The sequence below is a fragment of the Eulemur rufifrons genome, chromosome 17 (assembly GCF_041146395.1).
Source record: "Eulemur rufifrons isolate Redbay chromosome 17, OSU_ERuf_1, whole genome shotgun sequence".
NCBI lineage: Eukaryota > Metazoa > Chordata > Mammalia > Primates > Lemuridae > Eulemur > Eulemur rufifrons.
Window position 1 is genome coordinate 78965472 of NC_090999.1, and position 18791 is coordinate 78984262.

At 38.7% G+C, this 18791-nt stretch overlaps 1 protein-coding gene across 1 annotated transcript in view; it reads right to left on the bottom strand.

Annotated features, from left to right (window-relative positions):
- The window catches only part of EPB41L4A (erythrocyte membrane protein band 4.1 like 4A), a 234384-nt gene that overhangs the window by 62670 nt on the left and 152923 nt on the right, over positions 1-18791 (bottom strand). The window contains exons 10-12 of the mRNA XM_069492153.1: positions 9266-9357; positions 7598-7675; positions 3116-3237 (exon numbers count right to left, since the gene is read on the bottom strand). Of these exons, the coding sequence (XP_069348254.1) occupies positions 3116-3237; positions 7598-7675; positions 9266-9357 (292 nt within the window). The remainder of the gene's footprint in view (positions 1-3115; positions 3238-7597; positions 7676-9265; positions 9358-18791) is intronic.

Below are 18791 nucleotides of genomic sequence, written 5' to 3' on the forward strand. Positions count from 1 at the left end.
CATTCTAAACCTGTAAGATTTTTTAAATTTTGTAGAACAAGTCATGTATTTTTTTTAATAATAAAAGCATAATACATGCCACATTTTTTAAAGATCTACCAGATGCTGGGAGGGTGTCCTCAGTGAAGCCTGGGCTGGGCATTAGCCACCTGGCCCATCCATACCCTCAGCCTCTACTGAAGGAGGAGTCTGGTTCTGTTTTGTTTTTGTTGAGACAGGGTCTCACTTTGTCACCTGGGCTACAGTGCAGTGGTGTCATCATAGCTCACTGCAGCCTCAAACTCCTGGACTCAAGTGATCCTCCTGCCTCAGCCTCCCAAGTAGCTGGTACTAAAGGTACACATCACCACTGGCTAATTTTTCTATTTTTGGTACAGACGGGTTCTTGCTCTTGCTCAGGCTGGTCTCAAACTCCTGGCCTCAAGCAATCCTCATTCCTCAGCCTCCCAAAGTGCTAGGATTAGAGGCGTGAGCCACTACACCTGGCCAGGAGTCTGTTTTAATACGCTAAACACAACAGCCATGCTGCGGGGGTCGAGGGGAGTACTCTTTCCGCATCCTCTAAGGCAGAGCAGAGCGGACTGAGAGGCTGGCCTCAGATGTGGGTTGGGACGGATGTGACTGCTCAAATACAGATTTGCTCTGTGAAAACTGAGTTTAGATGGATCTGCACAAGCCAAGAGAAAGACAAAAACAAAAAACCTTGTCCCTAAATTAATCTGCTTCCACTATTTATGCTTCCAAGGACAGCAAAAAAAAAAAAAAAAAAAAAAGTTCTAGAGAGGCAAATATTTTCAAAAGAGCACAGGAGAAGAAAAGGAGCAACCTGCACATGTATGTACAAAGAACGTGTGATTCCTGCAACTCAAGTGGAATGAAATGTTGATTTGAAGCAAGGAATGCATTTGATATTCTCTGTTGGTCTCAGAATAATTTTATGATGCATGGTGTTTCAGAAACAGCATAGGATTTGAAAGTTTGCTTATTAATTATAACCACATTGTAGCTGATCCAAATGGGATTTAAGACTGCTCATATAAAGATAAACGCAAAATATTAACCTAAAGACTAGGCACTAGAGGACTAGAATATTTGTCCTAAGCCACCTACTTTTTACATAATCATAGGGGAGTTCTCTGGGTGGCCTTGGACCGCCCCAGTTCTCCCCTCTTTCTTGCTTGTAGTTTTCAAGAATAACTGTAGAATGTTCTGGGCATACAACATCCTGAGATAGGGAGAAACTTCCCAAACAGCCCAGACCTTGTTCCTGCCCCTTCCAGGATAAATGTAACATCTTGAATTAGGGAGAACCACCCAGGACAGCCTGGGCTTCCTTCCTCCTCCCCCCCAAAATCAGGGCGTCCTTCAAAGCTTTAGCACTGTGAGCCCCCGAGGTACATAGCCCAGCCAGGCTGCCTCTTGGGGCCCTCAGCTGTAGCGCAAGTGCGGCCTGAGACTCCATCTGCCCCAGGCAGCTTTCTCAAGCCTTGGGTGACCAGCTTGATGGATCCCAGGCTTCTGTTGTCCTTGCCGCCTATCTGTAAGTAACATTACACGTCCACTTCATGTAACTTGTTGCGCAAGAGTGTGTTCTCTCCCACTGGACTCAAACAAGTGGGAAACTAATGCACAGTGAACTTAGTTCACAGCAATCTTAGCCAAATTGCCCTTGAAATCTAAGTTTGCTCATCAGCCAAATGTGTGTAAAGATAATAATAATATGTCAAGGTAAGCAACTGCAGTGTTAAATGTTTTATTTTTGCCACTGTGGAACCATAAGAAAGAATTTCATTTCCTCTCAGCCCACTGAGAGGAGGGGACCTACAGTCAGAGTTGACTTTAGAAACAAGCAAGGGGACACTCTCACACCCAGCAATGGTGGAAAAGACCCATACACCTTCTTCGGAGGCTTGGCATAAAATGATGTCACGATGCTATGTCAATTTTCACACAATGCTCAGTTATTAATTATTGTTAAAAATTCCATTCACTTTACACAATATGGCAGAACGACCCAGGAGACCTGGGCTCCTGTCCCAGCCTCACCTCTGTATAACCGCTGGAACCACATCTTCCTCGTGTGTAAAGTGGGAACATACTCTGCTCCTTGTCCCACACCTCACGGCTATTGAGGGGTTCAAAGGAGATAACCATTGTGAAAGGGCTCTGGAAAGCGTTAGATAAGGGTGATCTATCAGCAAGCCACACACCAAAGCCAGCAATACCACTTTACAATAAAATTCTGTGAGCTTTGAGCATTGGACATGGATTAAAACTGATTGGGTGGCTTTATTAAAGAAACAGTCTGCATTTAAAACAAAAAATTTGAATAACCCAAATGTCCATCAGCAGTAGACTAGGATTAAATTGTCAAGCATTAGAATATTCACTTTAGTAAACACTACACATAATGTTGACGGGAAAAACCAAGACACGAAAGCATACATACCAGGATTCATTGATACAATGTTAAAAATAGGCAAAATAAACTAATCTGTTCAAGGAATGCTACATTAGTAAAATTATAATGAAAAGAAAATAATTAATACAAAGGCAGATAGGGGTTTCCTCTGACTGGGGGAATGAGATGGTGAGAACGTGATCAGAGGAGGCCCATGAGGGACTTTTGAGGATGCTTCCCGTGCAAGCATGTGGGTGCACATATATGTGTATGCCCATACATATATATTCTGTACCTCCTATGTGCACAGTATGTTTCATAATAAAAAACCAACAATAACCAGAAAACCAATTGGTTTCTGTACAAATTATGTCAAAAGTGTTTTTTTTTAAGACTTTTATTAGTTAAGAGTTTGTTTCAATTTCAATCTCAGATACATCAAACTAAGAACGTACTCACTTGGGACTTATTTAAAATAAAACCCCTTCAAAAACAAAGTACACCCATTAAGCAGGTCATGGTGATTCAAGCAGACTACTACTTGTCTACTTAATAATTACTGACTGTTTGAACATTTCCTAGGTCAAATTAAAATTTCTAGTATTAACAATAAAAAGACTGCATGGCTATAGTCACCACCTGAGCATAACTTATACCGCGACCCTAAAAGAAAACTGCAAGGTTAGTAGATGGCTTGGGGGCACTATAACTCACCAGCTGGCTGTGTTTGTGCTATTCTCTTAGGGTACGTCTTGCTTCGACTTCTTGCCACACTCTGATCAGGCCGGGGAAGTTGAATAGAAAGATCTCGGCTCATTTGCAAAGCTGTCCTACCACTTGAAAAAGCAACATTATGATTAGCAAAAAGGTAAAACCACACAGCCACAAAATTAAACAGCTCATGCAGAACATCTGCTAAGTATGGAGAGAAGAAAAACAGACTCAATTGACCATAAGCACACAGGGGTTTTTAATCAATTCTCACTGCAATATTGAAGAAGCAGTATTAAATTCTAGGAGGGGCTTTACATTAGATAGAATATCTTCTAGAAGAAGAAACAAGAAGAAAGTTTATTAAAGGAGGAGTTAGATTTAGATTTAAGTAGAATGATGCACTAGAACTAAAGGTTGCTGATAGTCTTTGAGCTCTACAACTAAATGATAAAGAAATTACGTTGGGCTAAATCACGCAAGAGTAACGATTTCACACGACTGTATCTGTGTTGTACTTACACGGCAAGCTGGTCCCCACAGGACCACTCAATATGATCTTATTCGGCTCCCTACCATGGCACCATCAGCCATTTACCGTGCCCACCTCATCTGTGCTAGATCAAGTGCCCGGGAAGACTGAAGGCAGGCCTAGAACCCCACATAAAGTGACAAAGTGCCACTTCTCCGAAGATTCCCTGAAGATTCAAGGGGGCAAGCTTCCCCTGGAGCTGGACTTACCTTCTCAAGTAATCTTCCCAAGGAATCATGTAATTTTATTTGCTAGATTTCACTGAACATTCATCTTACTAAAAATTTACTCCACAATTGCTAAATTTGAGCCCTTGAATGACCCTCACTTTCATGCAGGAAAATATCATTTAGATACAGAAAAAAATGCGTTTCTGTATGTCTAGTTTGATCACCACAAGTAGAGCCATCTATGGGAAGGAAAACAACCTTTTAATGGCCCCAAACGCTATTCATATTTACAGAATGTTGGTAAATGTCTCCCCAAAAGAGATTAAATAAGACTTGTAAAATTCACCTTTTACATGCTTCTGTGAAAGCTTCTATTTTCCTGGTAACAGAAAGTGATTGATAAGTATAGCCACTTACAGTGTAAGCTACGCATGTCTGGTGGCTCTGCTGTGACAGGACAGAGCTTCATTTCCATGATCACCCACTTCCCTGCCTCCTCACACCCTGGCGCACTCTTCCTACCTCTCTGCTCAATGTCACTGCCAGCAGCCCTTCCCCCTCAAAGTGAGGTAGAGACAGCTGGGTTCAAATCCCAGCTTTGCCACTTACTGCTTAAAGGTCCTTACTTTATTTCTGGGGTGGGGGGGGAGTTCCAATTTCTCATCTGTATAAATGGGGATATGATACCTCCTTTGGTGGGGCACTATGTAAATTAGACAAAGCTGCACACATGAAAGCACCTGACACAAAGGAGGTTCTCATGAGAACGTGGTCTCTCTTCCATGCTTCATGAGGTATGAAATTCCATGACAGCTCCTGAGCTTTAAGTCCTACAAGGAGGACATCGGGGTTCCTGGGGGGTATGCTCAGGTCTCTCTCTCATTTCTGGAGTGTAAATTCTATACAATCCCTTCACTAATCAAAACCAGGAGTCTCCCACCAACTTAACAACAGGTAGAGACAAGGTTAATTTTTAAGGGACTCAGAGAAGAAGATACCAATGTATAACAAAATATTCAATCAAAGATTTAATTTCTATTTCAATCATTGGTCTCCGGCAATAAAACAACAACAAAAAAATTACAGTGTCAGATTTCAGCTCAGCCTCTCCTCACAAATTTAATTTTGAGTCTTGATTGTCCTATACCACTAAAAAAGTCTAATTTTTTCCTTATGTAATCACTTTTTTCAAAAGGTGTAGGAATCTCTTTGGCATTTTACAAGCCCTAAAATGCAGGAGAGTAAAGACTATAACTCTGTCTTCCTCCATCACATGCATGCACATGCACACCCATAAAGGCACTCACACACCACCATAAACACAAACACAACCATACTCACAAATACACCCAGACACCCACATTCGCATGTTGCAGCCACCTATTAGGCTGTTCTTCATACTCCACGCTCTAAAAGAGTGCAGGGTGAAGGGGAGGGCTGTCTGTGTTTCTATAGCCCTGCTTTCATTCCAGGATATCTCCTGGAATATGCTAACATATTATAATAAAATAATATAATAATATATATTATTATACAACATAATATAAAGGCTGATTGTTTGTCCTCTTTGACAATAAACAGAGTGTCTTTAATGACCACCCAGCAATGAGAGACCCATCCCTGCCTAAGCTCTGGACAGTGGGATGAATTGTTAGTGCTTCCTACATACAGACAAGTAGATTTAGGATTCATTAAAACTTACTAGGCAGTTAACATCAGCCAAGAAATTAGAACAGATTTAGCAGAGCCTCCAATTCTGCAAAGGTTACCTTTAATTACTTTCTTGGAAGAAATGATAATTTAATATGCAAAATCCAATAGCTTTCTAATAACAATTCCCAGTAGCCACAATATTTGCATTTCAATAAATTTGAAAAATCAGGTATGGCTAAATTTGTGGAAGCCAACTACAGCATTATGTTAAACAGGATAATTACAATTTTAATAGAATGAATGTTAAGACAGATGCCTTTTCACTAGCACTGTTTCAATGACAAGGAAATAGATTTATACATTCTCTCTGAACCTTAGCAATGTTTTATGCTACAACTAGAAGAAGAGCCCAAACACTGGCTATTAGCTATTCTTCAATATAAAAGTAAATAATTTTTCCTTAAATTCATCATAATTGTATCACTGTGTACGGAAGAACCTTGGAAATCTGAAGGTAAATATTTAGATATTGATGGATACCTTTATATAAATACCAAGAACATCCATAGTACAGTAACACTTAAGTTTTCTTTTCAGTCATCGAATGGGCAAGTATCCAAGTGAATAATATGTGAAGATGAATGAACTGAATATTTGATATTAATCTCTCCTTTATTATCTCTGATCTCAAATTCAAGACCCAAAAAGTGGGTTATAAAAGAGAAGAATTAAAATCTGGCATACAGTACGACTATCTTGCAAAAGCTCACCTTGGCTATGTTTTTATGTCTCCTAAGGAAGCATTTCATTCAGTGACATCTCCAGTGGAACTAACAGAACAGTGTTCTATCCCCTACGTGGCATTTCTACACCCTGCCTGGGGTCTGCAAGGCCTGGGGACCTGCCCCACTGCCTGAACAACACTGGAGCTCTGTGAAGGCACAGGTGGTTAGATCTGGTTCTTTGTGTCTCTGGGCATCTAATACCATGCCTTGCCTAATACCAAGCTTCCCACTGAACAGAATAAAAAGTGAAACAAATCAAATTACTTTTCAAAATATAGAACCCACTCCTGTTTTTAAATTTTTTTTTTTAATTTCAAAATATATTAAGGGAGTACAAATGTTTTTGTGACACGGCTACCTTGCATAATGCTTAAGTCAGGGCTTGTAGTGTGCCGGTCACCAGAATAGTGTTCATTGTGCCCAACTGGTAACTCTTTATCCCTAACCTTCCCTTTCTTGGTTTCCAATGTCCTATATATCTCTTTATGCCCGTGTAGACCCGCCATTTAGCTCTCACTTATTAGTGAGAAAATATGGTGTTTGTTTTCCATTCCTGAGAAACTTCATTTAGAATAATGGTCTCCAGTTCCATCCAAGTTGCTGCAAAGACAGCACTTCCATTTTTAATGCTGGTATTAGAAAAAGTCCCAAGCACTGACCTAGCTGCATGATGATCAGGCTTTTCCACAACAGGCTAGCAGTGTGCCTACTGGTTAAAAACGTGAGCTCTGCAGTTAGACCACAGGATGCAGATCTCACTCACTGCTTCCTAGCGGGGTTACCTTAGGAAGGGACTTGTCCTCTCTGAGCTTCAGTTTCCTCAAATTTTGGTAAGCATATTACAGAAAGACTGTGATAATTAAATGAAGCAATAAATGGAAAACATTTAACACAATACGTGACAGTAACTGCTCAACAAAATTGAGATATAATAGTTCGCATTACTATATGCAGTTGCAGAAAAACATGGTTCCACGCAAGATATAAAGTATACATTGTGTTAAAACAGGGGATCAGCTGAATGTCCTAAGAACACAGTATCTACGTTGTTTCATAGTCACAGAACCTAATTAGAAATAAGTGATAATTATATCAAAATGAATTTCTGAAGATAATAAGCTCTACTGTATTCTAAAAGCCCCAAACTTAACACAGCTAATGCAGACATTAAATATAAATAAATCTGGAAAATCATTTTTGTTAAGAAAGTTTTAATAAACTGTTATGATTACAAAAAACATTGGCACTGTCAGAAAAAAAATTAAATCATAAACATCATGCATGCAAGTGGATAAATGAATTACTTACTTACACTCACACATCGCGAGGAAACAATGGCAATTACCTGTACCGGTGCTTATAACTTATGGATCCAAACTTGCTGAGTTTTCTTGACAATGAATTTGATTCATTTTCTGGCATTCTAATTAATTTTGAAAAGAAAATAAGATAAAGACTCATAAACACAGATATTTACACAATATTTGCTCATAAAGCTATATAGAAAAAGTAATAGTGCAACAGTGTTTAACAGAGCTAGTCAAAATATTTTATTTATTCCACTGGAAATGATTAGTTAATTTAAGCTAATATTGAAACATAATCAGACCCTCAAATTTTATGTACGTATAATGTCAAATACTCATATTTTTGAAGACTATTGTATAGATCATTGCCCTAGGAAGCTTTAGTGCTCAACTTACTTTCTCTGCATAAATTACCTTAGGAATTTTGTCACTATGTTGATTTACTCTCATCCAGCTTTTCAGGACAGTTAATCGTATCAGATGTGGTAACTCACTCTTTTTTATACATTATATTCCAGTACTTCCTATTTTAGGGTATTTTCACCAGATATCACCACAGGGAGCTCCCCAGCCCAGCCCCACTGAGCTAGAGGCAATGTCTTAGGCCCTCTGGGCCACATCCCTCCCCAAATACAAACTATATTAAGGATACTGGTCATTTTAAAAGAATAATTCTCTAACATCATGCTATTCAGAGAAATTGCTCCATGCAAATCAAATAGAAATAAGGGGAAGAATTCAATCTTGTATGAATTTTAAAAATAATAAAGCTTAATGCATTATCTGCTAATATTTTCTTTTATCTTTACAACGTAAGGGCATGAAACAAAGAAAAAAGTATCCCCACAATGCAGTGGTCAATTTCTCTATCGTCATCTTACTTAACCTCCCAAGAGCACTGCATGCGGCTGCTGGTGCCGTGTTCATCAAGACACTCTCCTCTCTCCATTCCCAGGACACAACCCACTCTCCCGGTTGCTACTTCTCATACTCCTCCCACTGGCTGTTCCTGTCCTCTAATGTAGGGAAGGCCCCAAAGCTCAGTCCTTGGCTTTCTGCTTCTCTCTTCACTTTTTCCATAGGTGACCTCGTCTGGCCCCTTCTGTCTTAAGTATCTACTAAAGTTGCATCATCATTGTTGGTCTTTCCAGTCAGCCTTATACACCCAACTGCCTTACCATATCTCTACTTGGATGGCTGACAGGCATTTCAAATTTAGTATGCCCACAGCAGAATAATTTCTACCAATACCACACGGGTGCTAGCCAAAGCTGCACTTTTTACATAAACAAAAAAAATTACCCCCAATCTTTTTTTATAGTATGAACAAACAAGATTTATCTGTGTGTATGTGTTTATGTGTGTCTGTATAGAACTCCCCATGGTGGTGTCTGTTGAAAATACCATAAAATGAGAAGTACTGCAGTACAATATATAAGAAAGAGTGAATTACGACATCTGATATGATTAACTGTCATGAAAACCTGAACAGGAGTCAATCAACACAGTGACAAAATTCCCAAGATAATTTCCCACGTGTGTGTATATGTTTGTATTAATACAATCCAGAGAATTAGAAGCTGAAAAAAGCTGATAAAAGGGAAGCACTTCTAAATTTCTGTTTATAGAAAGAACACAATTGTTATAAAAACAAATGCCATTTTCATTTATTAGGACAATGAACAAAACTTTCACAATTAACGTACCTAAAAAACGTATGATGTTCTACACTGCACTTCCAGAGATGCTTGCAAGCAGTTTTACTTCGAGCTTCAAAAAAGAATGAGGTTTCATTGCACTGAGAAAGAGAGAAAGGGAGAGGAGGAGAGAGAGGGTATGAATTACTGACCACACATTTTTCAAATGACCAACCGCCACTCAAGGCAACAAAAATTCAAAGAAGCAGAGAGATTATTGTTAACACAGTAAACAAAGAATAGTTAACTATATTTGGAGGGCTGCATTAAAATCACCTTCCATTAATTAAAATTACAAAACAGAAATTCCATTTAAGTCTTAGTGCAATCACCTTTATTACCTATATCCACATCGCCATGACTATGGATAATTTGAGCAATGGCACTGAAGTACTGAAAAATCTTCCCTCACACATGGCCACTGATACCTAAAAAACACTGGCCATGTGGAAACCAACTCCCAATAAAAAGGAGATGCTCACAAATCCATTCCTTAACTGATTACTGTCACGCTCACACTGACGTCTAAAGAATTTCAGAGGGAGCAACTGCCACAACAGTGTATCTGAGCAAATAGATAGTATCTCTGATTCTTAGTTTCTCTACTCCACATCAAGTTATTGGGTAAATTAAATTAAATGATATGACAGATGTAAGGTGTCACGTAAATATACAATAAATTTTAATTATTTTAATCTCCTAGGTACTTGATTCTCCATATCTAATACATAAGAAACAAAGCAATATTAAAGGCAGTATAGTCAGCCCTCCATATCTGTGGGTTCCACACCTGCAGATTCAAATAGAAAATACTATTATCAGGTAGAAAATATTAAGAACAAAAAACCGATAATTTTTAAAAATACAGTATAACACCCATTCATAGAGCATTTACATTATATTCAATATTATAAGTCACCTAGAGATAATTTTAAAATATACAGGAAGATGTACATAGGTTATCTGCAAATACTATACCATTTTATAAAAGAGACTTGAGCATCCTTGGATTTTGATATCTACAGGGGTTGGGGGATGGCGGAGGGGGTGGGGGGGCAGGTCCTGGAACCAATTCCCCATGGATACTGAGATACGGGCATAGCTCAGAAATATGACAAGCTCGGTTCTAGGCCACCACAGTAAAGCAAATATCACAATAAAGTGAGTCACACATTTTCTGGCATCCCAGTGCATATAATAGTTATGTGTACACTATACAATAGTCCATTAGGTGTCCAATAGCATTAGGTCTAAAAACCTATATGCATACCTTAATTAAAAATACTTTATTGCTAAAATAAAATGGCAACAATCATCTGAGCCTTCAGCAAGTTGCCATCTTTTTGTTGAGGGTGGGTCTTGCCTAGATGTTGATGGCTGCCGACTGATCAGGGTGGCGGCTGCTGAAGGCTGGAGTGGCTGTGGCAATCAAATAAGGTAACAATGAAGTTTGCCACATCAATTGACTCTTTCTTTCATGAAAGATTTCTTTGTAGCATGCAACGCTGTTTGGTATCATTCTACCTACAGGGTAAGTTCTTTCAAAACTGGAGTCAATCCTCTCAACCTGCTGCTGTTTTATCAACTAAGTTTATGTACTATTCTCAATCCTTTGTTGTCATTTCAACAGTGTTCACAGCATCTTCACCCAGAATAGATTTTTTTCTCAAGAAAAACGTTTTCTTTGCTCATAAGAAGCAACTGCTCATTTGTTCAAGTTTTATCATGAGATTGCAAGAATTCAGTCACATCTTCAGGCTCCACTTTTAATTCTAGCTGTCTTGCTATTTCCACCACAGCTGCAGTGACTTCCTCCACAGAAGTCTTGAACCTCTCAAAGTTATCCATGAGGGTCACAATCAACTTCTCACAAACTCCTGCTCATGTTGATATTTTGAACTTCTCCCATGAATCACAAATGTTCTTAATGGCATCCAGAATGAGTCCCTCCAGGTTTTCAATTAACTTTGCTCAGACCCATCAGAGGAATCACTATCTGTGTGTAACTGTAGCCTTAAGAAATGTATTTCTTAAATAATAAGAAAGTCAAAATTGCTCCTTGATCCATGGGCTACAGAATGAACATTGTGTTAGCAGGCATGAAAACATTAATCTCCTTGTATATCTCCATCAGAGTGCTTGGGTGACCAGGTACGTTGTCAATGAGCAGTAATATTTTGAAAAGAATCTTTACTGAGCGGTAGGTCTCAACGGTGGGCTTAAGATATTCAACAAACCAACAATACAGATGTGCTATCATCTAGGCTTTGTTGTTCCACTTAAAAAGCACAGGCAGAGTAATTAGCATAATTCTTAAACGTCCTAGGATTTTCAGAATGGTCAACGTGCAATGGTAAAGTTACCAGCTGCATTGGCCCCTAACAAGATAGTCAGCCTTTCCTGGCATCTTCTTCCAGTAGAAGGCTGTTTTGTCTCCATCGAAAATCTGCTGCTTGGTGTAGCCACCTTCATCGATGATCTTAGCTAGATCTTCTAGATAACTTGCTGCTTCACCTTGCACTTTTACATTATGGAGATGTTTTCTTTCCTTAAGCCTCATGAATCAACCTCTGCTAGCTTTCTGCAGCTTCCTCACCTCTCTCAGCCTTCATAGAATTGAAGAGACTTAGGGCCTTGCTCCGGATTAGGCTCTGGCTTAAGGGAATGCTGTGGCTGGTTTGATCCTCCTTGCTGACCATTAAAACTTTCCCAATATCAGCAATAAGGCTGTTTTGCTTTCTTATCATTGCTGTGTTCACTGGAGTAACACTATGAATTTCCTTCAAGAATTTTTCTTTTGCATTCACAACTTGGCTAACCGGTGGAAGAGGCCTAGCTTTCAGCCTATCTTGGCTTTTGACATGTCTTCTTCGCTAAGCTTAATCACTTCTAGCTTTTGATTTGAAATAAGAGATGTGCAACTCTTTTTACTTGTATGCTTAGCAGCCAATGTAGAATTATTAAGTGGCCTCATTTCAATATTGTTGTGTCTCAGGGATTAGGGAGGTCCAAGGAGGGGGAGAGAGATGGGAGAATGGCAGGTCAGTGGAGCAGTCAGAACATACAACACTTACCGTTTAAGTTTGCTGTTCTATATGACATGGTTTGCAGTGCCACAAAACAATTACAACATTAACATCAAAGATCACTGATGACAGATCACCAAAACAGACATAATAATGAAAAAGTCTGAAATATTGAGACAGTTACCAAAATGTGACACAGAGACAGGAAGCAAGCACGTACTGTTGGAAAAATGGTGCCAACCGGCTATTGACACAGGGTTGCCGCAAACCTTCAATTTGTAAAAAATGCAGTATCCACAAAGTACAATAAAAAGAGGTAAGCCTGTGATTCTAATTTTACAAAAGGTACTATCTTAACTGATTGAATGGAAAACTAAGCAAAATATGAGTGCTAAAACAATATATCACAAATTCTCTGAAGTTATATAATTACTAATTTAATTTCAAATCTAACAAACAAACTCAAGTCTCAAATGCAGAAATGCCTCCGAAATGAGGTTTCTGTGGACACATAAATACAAAATTGTCAGTGCAGAGGAATAATTGAAATTACTTGTCTTCTACTTTTAACTAGGACAGAACATTGATATGCATGAAACATCTCCCAGTTCAACTGGAATGATGCTGCCCAACTTAGTAGTTTATTTGTAAAATGAAAGGATGTGATGGAAACAAACCCAATATGTGCATGTTACAGCAAGGATAGCTGTAATTCCAAAACCTTGCTAGGTAGAGGAAGAAAATTCGGATGATTCCCAGGTTTCTGGCATGGATGCTGCTAACTACTAAAATATAGCAAGTGGGTAAAAGTAGGGATTTAGATGGCAAAGGAATAGACAATAAGTTCAGGTTAAGATACTTTGATTTTGAGATGCTCATGGAATGGCAAGTGGGCCAGTAAGCGTGCAGGCTCAGAACTCCGGAGAGAGGTCACATCTACTGACACAGACAATCTCATCCAAGAGTAAATGAGATTGCTCAGGGAGCACATGCAGAATGGAAAAAGGTGGAATCACAGGAAAGATGCTCATGAAGGCGGAGGGAGGGAGCTTAAATTAAACCAAGAGATGGTGTCAGAGAGGCTGGGAAGAAAGATTAGAAGTCTCAAGTGACCCAGAAAGGTCAAATAGGGTTTAAAAAGAGGTTACTGCATTTCACAGTATGAAATCTTTGGTGACTTCTGTGAAAGGGGTAGGGATTACAAAATTAAAGATGAGGAAGAAAAGTCAATGAATTCAGAACAATTCTCCTCAATAGCAAAAGAAACTGGGGGTGGAGGGTAGGTGGTAGGGGAAGCAGCGGGGGGCGGGGGGGGTTGCACAGGAAATCACAGAAGCTCCCACCCTTGGGAGAGCCCAGGTTCTTCTCAGGAGATAGGAGTGCTCAGAGGGGAATTTCTTTTTCCCTTTACTTTTCTTTTTTTTTTTTTAAATATGTACAGTCATGTGCTGCACAAGGACACTGGTCAACAATGAACACATGTACAAAGTGGTCCCAAAGATTATAAAACCATGTACCTTTTCTATGTTTAGATATGTTTAGATACACAAATACGTAGCATTGTGTGACAACGGCCTACAGTAATCAGAACAGTAACCTGCTGCACAGGTGTGTAGCCCAGGAGCAACAGGCTACACCATATAGCCTAGGTGTGCAGAAGGCCATACCCTCTAGGTTTGTTGTGTAAGTACAAGTTGTTATGTGCACACAACGACCAAATTGCCTAATGACACATTTCTCAGAACACATCCTGAAAAGCTATGCGTAAGCTATGCGTGCCCATATAACACACACGTGGTATAAAAGCCAAAAGTTACCAAAGTGGGAACACAATGACAACCCCATCTCCTTCCCACCACTGTCCCCATTTCCCTTTCCCAGAAGCAACCTCAATTATAAGGGGTGGATGCTTTTAAGGGTGCTGGATTATCCTAAAATACGCAGGTCATTCATTTAAAAATAATTTTGCTTTTGATTGCATTCTATCAGGATAAACTGTTCATATAAAGAGAATATCACGACAAACTGCCACTCCTCTACCCGACTACGACCATCCTCGGTATATGGGGCCCACCACCACCTCCCCGTGCCTTTCAATAACTGAAGCACTGTGTGTAGCAAGAGAAATGACAGCTAAGGGCAATTTGTCTGTGACACAGACACTCTTACATTTTAGCCAAAGCATCTACAAAAGGGTATAATTTAAGTCCTTGAATAAAAATTTAAAAACTCAATCACATATAATCCAGATCTACCAAAAGTGGAGGAGAAACAAAAAAGTATTCAGTCTTAAAAATAAAACATATCTCTTTTACATCTCAATCTTTTCTTCATCAGTTTTCACTTGATTCTTCGCATAAATATCTGTATTCTTTTACTTTTCAACAACAGGCCTGGTCAAAGGATATCTAGTTTTTAATAATTTTTTCCAACCACCATCACTTAAGAATAAAAGGTATTTCAAATCCAACCAGAATTGAGTTTTTCTCAAGTTTCTCTGGGTACAAATAAATTAAAGGAACAAAGATCCTCCCCACAGGCCTCCTAATTACTTCTGCCAAGTGCAAATGGCAAGTATGAACTCATTCTCCATTTACAGTGGGCTTTAAGACAAGCTGCCTATTTTTTATCTCATTATTGGCAGAATGATCCAAATACTGAAAGAAAGGTTAACATAACTGAAACGGGAGCCAGCCATTCTGAATGAATTCTGTGTACTTTTTGCCACGTACAGTAACTGCTGGCAGGAATGTAACTGACATGGCATTTCAAACATCTCTTTCGGCCACTCGCCTGCTCACTGACTCTTTTCCAGATAAACCTGGCCAATTAACACATTTATACTCCTTCATACAGAGATGAACAGCCACTTAGTTAAAGAAGTTCATTCCAACCTACTGCTAAAATACTTTATCCAAGCATCCACTGCTTGCTTTTGGCAAAATTACTCAAACACGTTTATAGCTTTGGTCATTTCATGCCAGAAGCAAAGCTATTGTTTGAATCTATTTCTTTTTATTATATAAGCTAATGAAGCTTAAGTCACTTGTAAGTCCGATATCATGTGGATATCATTGCCCCATGGGACTCTATGTAAGCTTGGCTCAAACCCCTAATTCCATCATTCGTATAAATTCAGGACGTGTATCGTATCAACAAATGCCCAACCTAATTCCCCCAGGTCTTCTCAGTCTCTTTTCCTATCTTTGCTGGCTGCATCTCTTTTGGCAAGGTTACATATGTAAATCTGCTCTCACCTAGCTGCGCCTAAGGGTACTGAGATTACTAACAGGACCCTTGAAGGGCTCACACTGCAAGAGGCACGGCCACTTATGCTGCCTGGGCCCACTCACATTTCACTGCCTCCCCCAAGCCTCCGTTCTTGACATGAGCCCCTCACTGCCATACAAAATCCTGCACTCTAACCAGTTCATTCCTGTTTCTGCTCTGGGAAGCGGCCACGACTGGACAGTCTGCCTTCCTCAGCCTCCCTAGACTTAGGGGGATGAACAACTTCTTAATCCTATTATGATACAATTGTCCCATATCCAAGGTCACCAGAAGTAATCCGAGGTATACTGCATAGCTCATTATTTAAAAGCAAAAGAGATGAGTACTTGTAAGGATAATGAGATACAATCATTATATAAATACTTGAAGCTCTACAGCTGAGAGGTTTATTACTATCAGTGTTCTGTAGATGTCGGGGAGAGGCTTTAAAAAAGTACAAAGATTCCAAGTCTAAAGTATTGTGGGATTATTTTTGCTCTTTTTTTTCCCCATTCAATCCATACGAGATTTATATTTAACTTGGCAATCATTAATTTACTTTAGGCACTGGGAAGGAAATAAAAGAATAATTAGAAGCCTGATAGCAAATGACTAAATTAATTTTCTTTTTAACAACTGATAAAGCAAAGGAAGGCAAGTGGTAGAACTGAAAAATATTCTTCAATTGGAAACATATACCAAAGAGAGATGATAATATTTTACGTGTTTTGAGAATTTTTTTCTTTCTAAATGGTGAGACTGAATGACTGTAGTTTTAAAAACTGGACTATGTTGGTATATGTGAGACACTGGGTCTTAGTGGCTTTCCTCACGTTCATTGCTCTCTCTTCTAGGCGTCCTGAGTTCAAACCTAATTAATGAATTCAGAGTGAGCTCTGCAACAAAATTTACCAATTTTGTTATTACTTGGAAAGGGAAGTCAGAAGGAAAATTTTCAAAGACTGAATAAAATATTATCCCATGCTTTCAAGTTTTTTCTTTACATAGTACTCTCAAAAGAGTGTTTCTTACAACACTAGTGTCTTGCAATATTGGCATGAAAAGTTTCTGTGGTCAAATAAATATGGGAAACACTGGGTTTAAACACTCAGACCTTTTAATGTGTTAATGTGTACTGTGAATCTCCAAGAGTGAGTTATCTTCCTAATTTATTTGAGCAAAGAACTTTCTTTTAGGAAAGGGATTATTTTAAGTATTACAGTTTAGGAAATATTGCACTAGCCATGAACACCCCTCTAAACACACACACCAGTTGTTTTTTTAAAAATTCTTTTTGAAATGTACTATGGTTTTAATTGAAAAATCACTGTGCATTTCAGCAGAGCACTTGGAGAATAAAAATTAATTTCCATTTCTGCATGTATGTTATATTTCACAATAAAAGAACAAAAACAGCAAAAATATTCTAGTATTTTTGTCAGCTATGTGGGTTATGTTTTAAAATATATACTAAATCTGAAAAATAGATATAAAGGTCATTGGAAATCAAGAAGGGAGAGAGGGGAAGGGAGGAAGGGGAGTGGTAAAAATCTATCTACTGGGTACAACAAATACTACTCAGGTGATGGGCACACTAAAAGCCCTGACTTAAGTATTATAAAAGGTATCAATGTAACAAAAACATTAGTAACCCCTTAATATTTTGAAATAAAAAATAAATTAAAAAACCAAAAATTCAAAGGTAAGAAGCAACAGCTGCTCCAGATGGGAAAGAATCAGTGAAAGAACTCTGTAAGTATGAAGAATCAAACTAAAAGGACACCCCTAAAGGGGAAAACTGGCTGTCTAGTAATGGATACCAACCAAATTCAGAACACTGCAATGACAGAAGAATTTCGAACATGTATTGTAAAAAATTCAATGATATGCAAGAGAAAATGGATACCCAACACAAAGAAACCACAAAAAAAATCCAGGACTTGGAAGAAAAATTCACTAAAGAAATGGAAATATTAAAGAAAAATCAAACAGAACTTCTGGAAATGAAGAATTTATTCAAGGAATTACAAAACACAGTGGAAAGACTCAAAAATTGGGCAGATCAAACAGAAGAAAGAATCTTAGGGATTGAACATAACATCTTTCAATTAAATAAGTCAGTCGCAGAGATAGAGCAGAGAAATAAGAAAGAGCAAAGCCTACAAGAAATGAGGGATTCTGTGAAGAGGCCTAACATGAGAATCATAGGCATCCCTGAGGGTGAAGAAGAAAATACACAAGAGTTGGATAAACTATTTGAGGATATAATACAGGAAAATTTCCCTGGCCTTGCTAGAAATCTAGATATCCAGGTACAAGAAGCTCAAAGGACTCCTGGAAGATTCATTGCAACAGGAAGACACCACAACACATTGTCATCAGACTGGCCAAAATAAACACAAAAGAGGTCCTCCTGCAAGCTGTAAGGCAAAAGTAGCAGGTAACCTACAAAGAAAAACCCATTAGACTAACTTCAGACTTCTCAGTTGAGACCTTACAAGCCAGAAGAGATTGGAGCCCCATTCTCATGCTTCTCAAACAGAATAATGCCCAGCCTAGAATCTTTTACCATGAAAAACTAAATGTCTTATATGATGGAGAAATAAAGACCTTCTCAGAAAAGCAAATACTGAGGGAATTCATCAAGACAAGACCTGCCCTCCAGGAAGTACTCAACAGTGTTACACATAGATCAGCACAAAAGACACTCACCAGTGTAAAATCATCCAAAAGCTAAAGGTCAAAGGCCGGATACCACAATGGCTCAAGAGAGAAAACAAAGCAACAAAGTTCAACTCAACAGGATGAAAAGAAATCTGTCCCACTTATCGATTCTCTCAATAAATGTGAATGGCTTGAACTGCCCACTAAAGAGACATAGGCTGGCTGAATGGATAAATATACACAAGCCAAATATCTGCTGTCTTCAGGAAACACATCTAACCCACAAGGATGCATTCAGACTCAAGGTGAAGGGATGGAAAACAATATTCCAGGCAAATGGAAGCCAAAAGAAAGCTGGTAGAGCAGTTCTGACTTCAGATAACTTAGTCTTCAAATCAACAAAAGTAATGAAAAACAAAGATGGTCACTATATAATGGTGAAGGGTACAATTCAACAAGACGACATAACAATTCTAAATATTTATGCACCTAACTCAGATGTGCCCAGATTCATAAAGCAAATTCTACTTGATCTACGCTAAATGATAAACAGCAGGACCATAATAGCCAGGGAC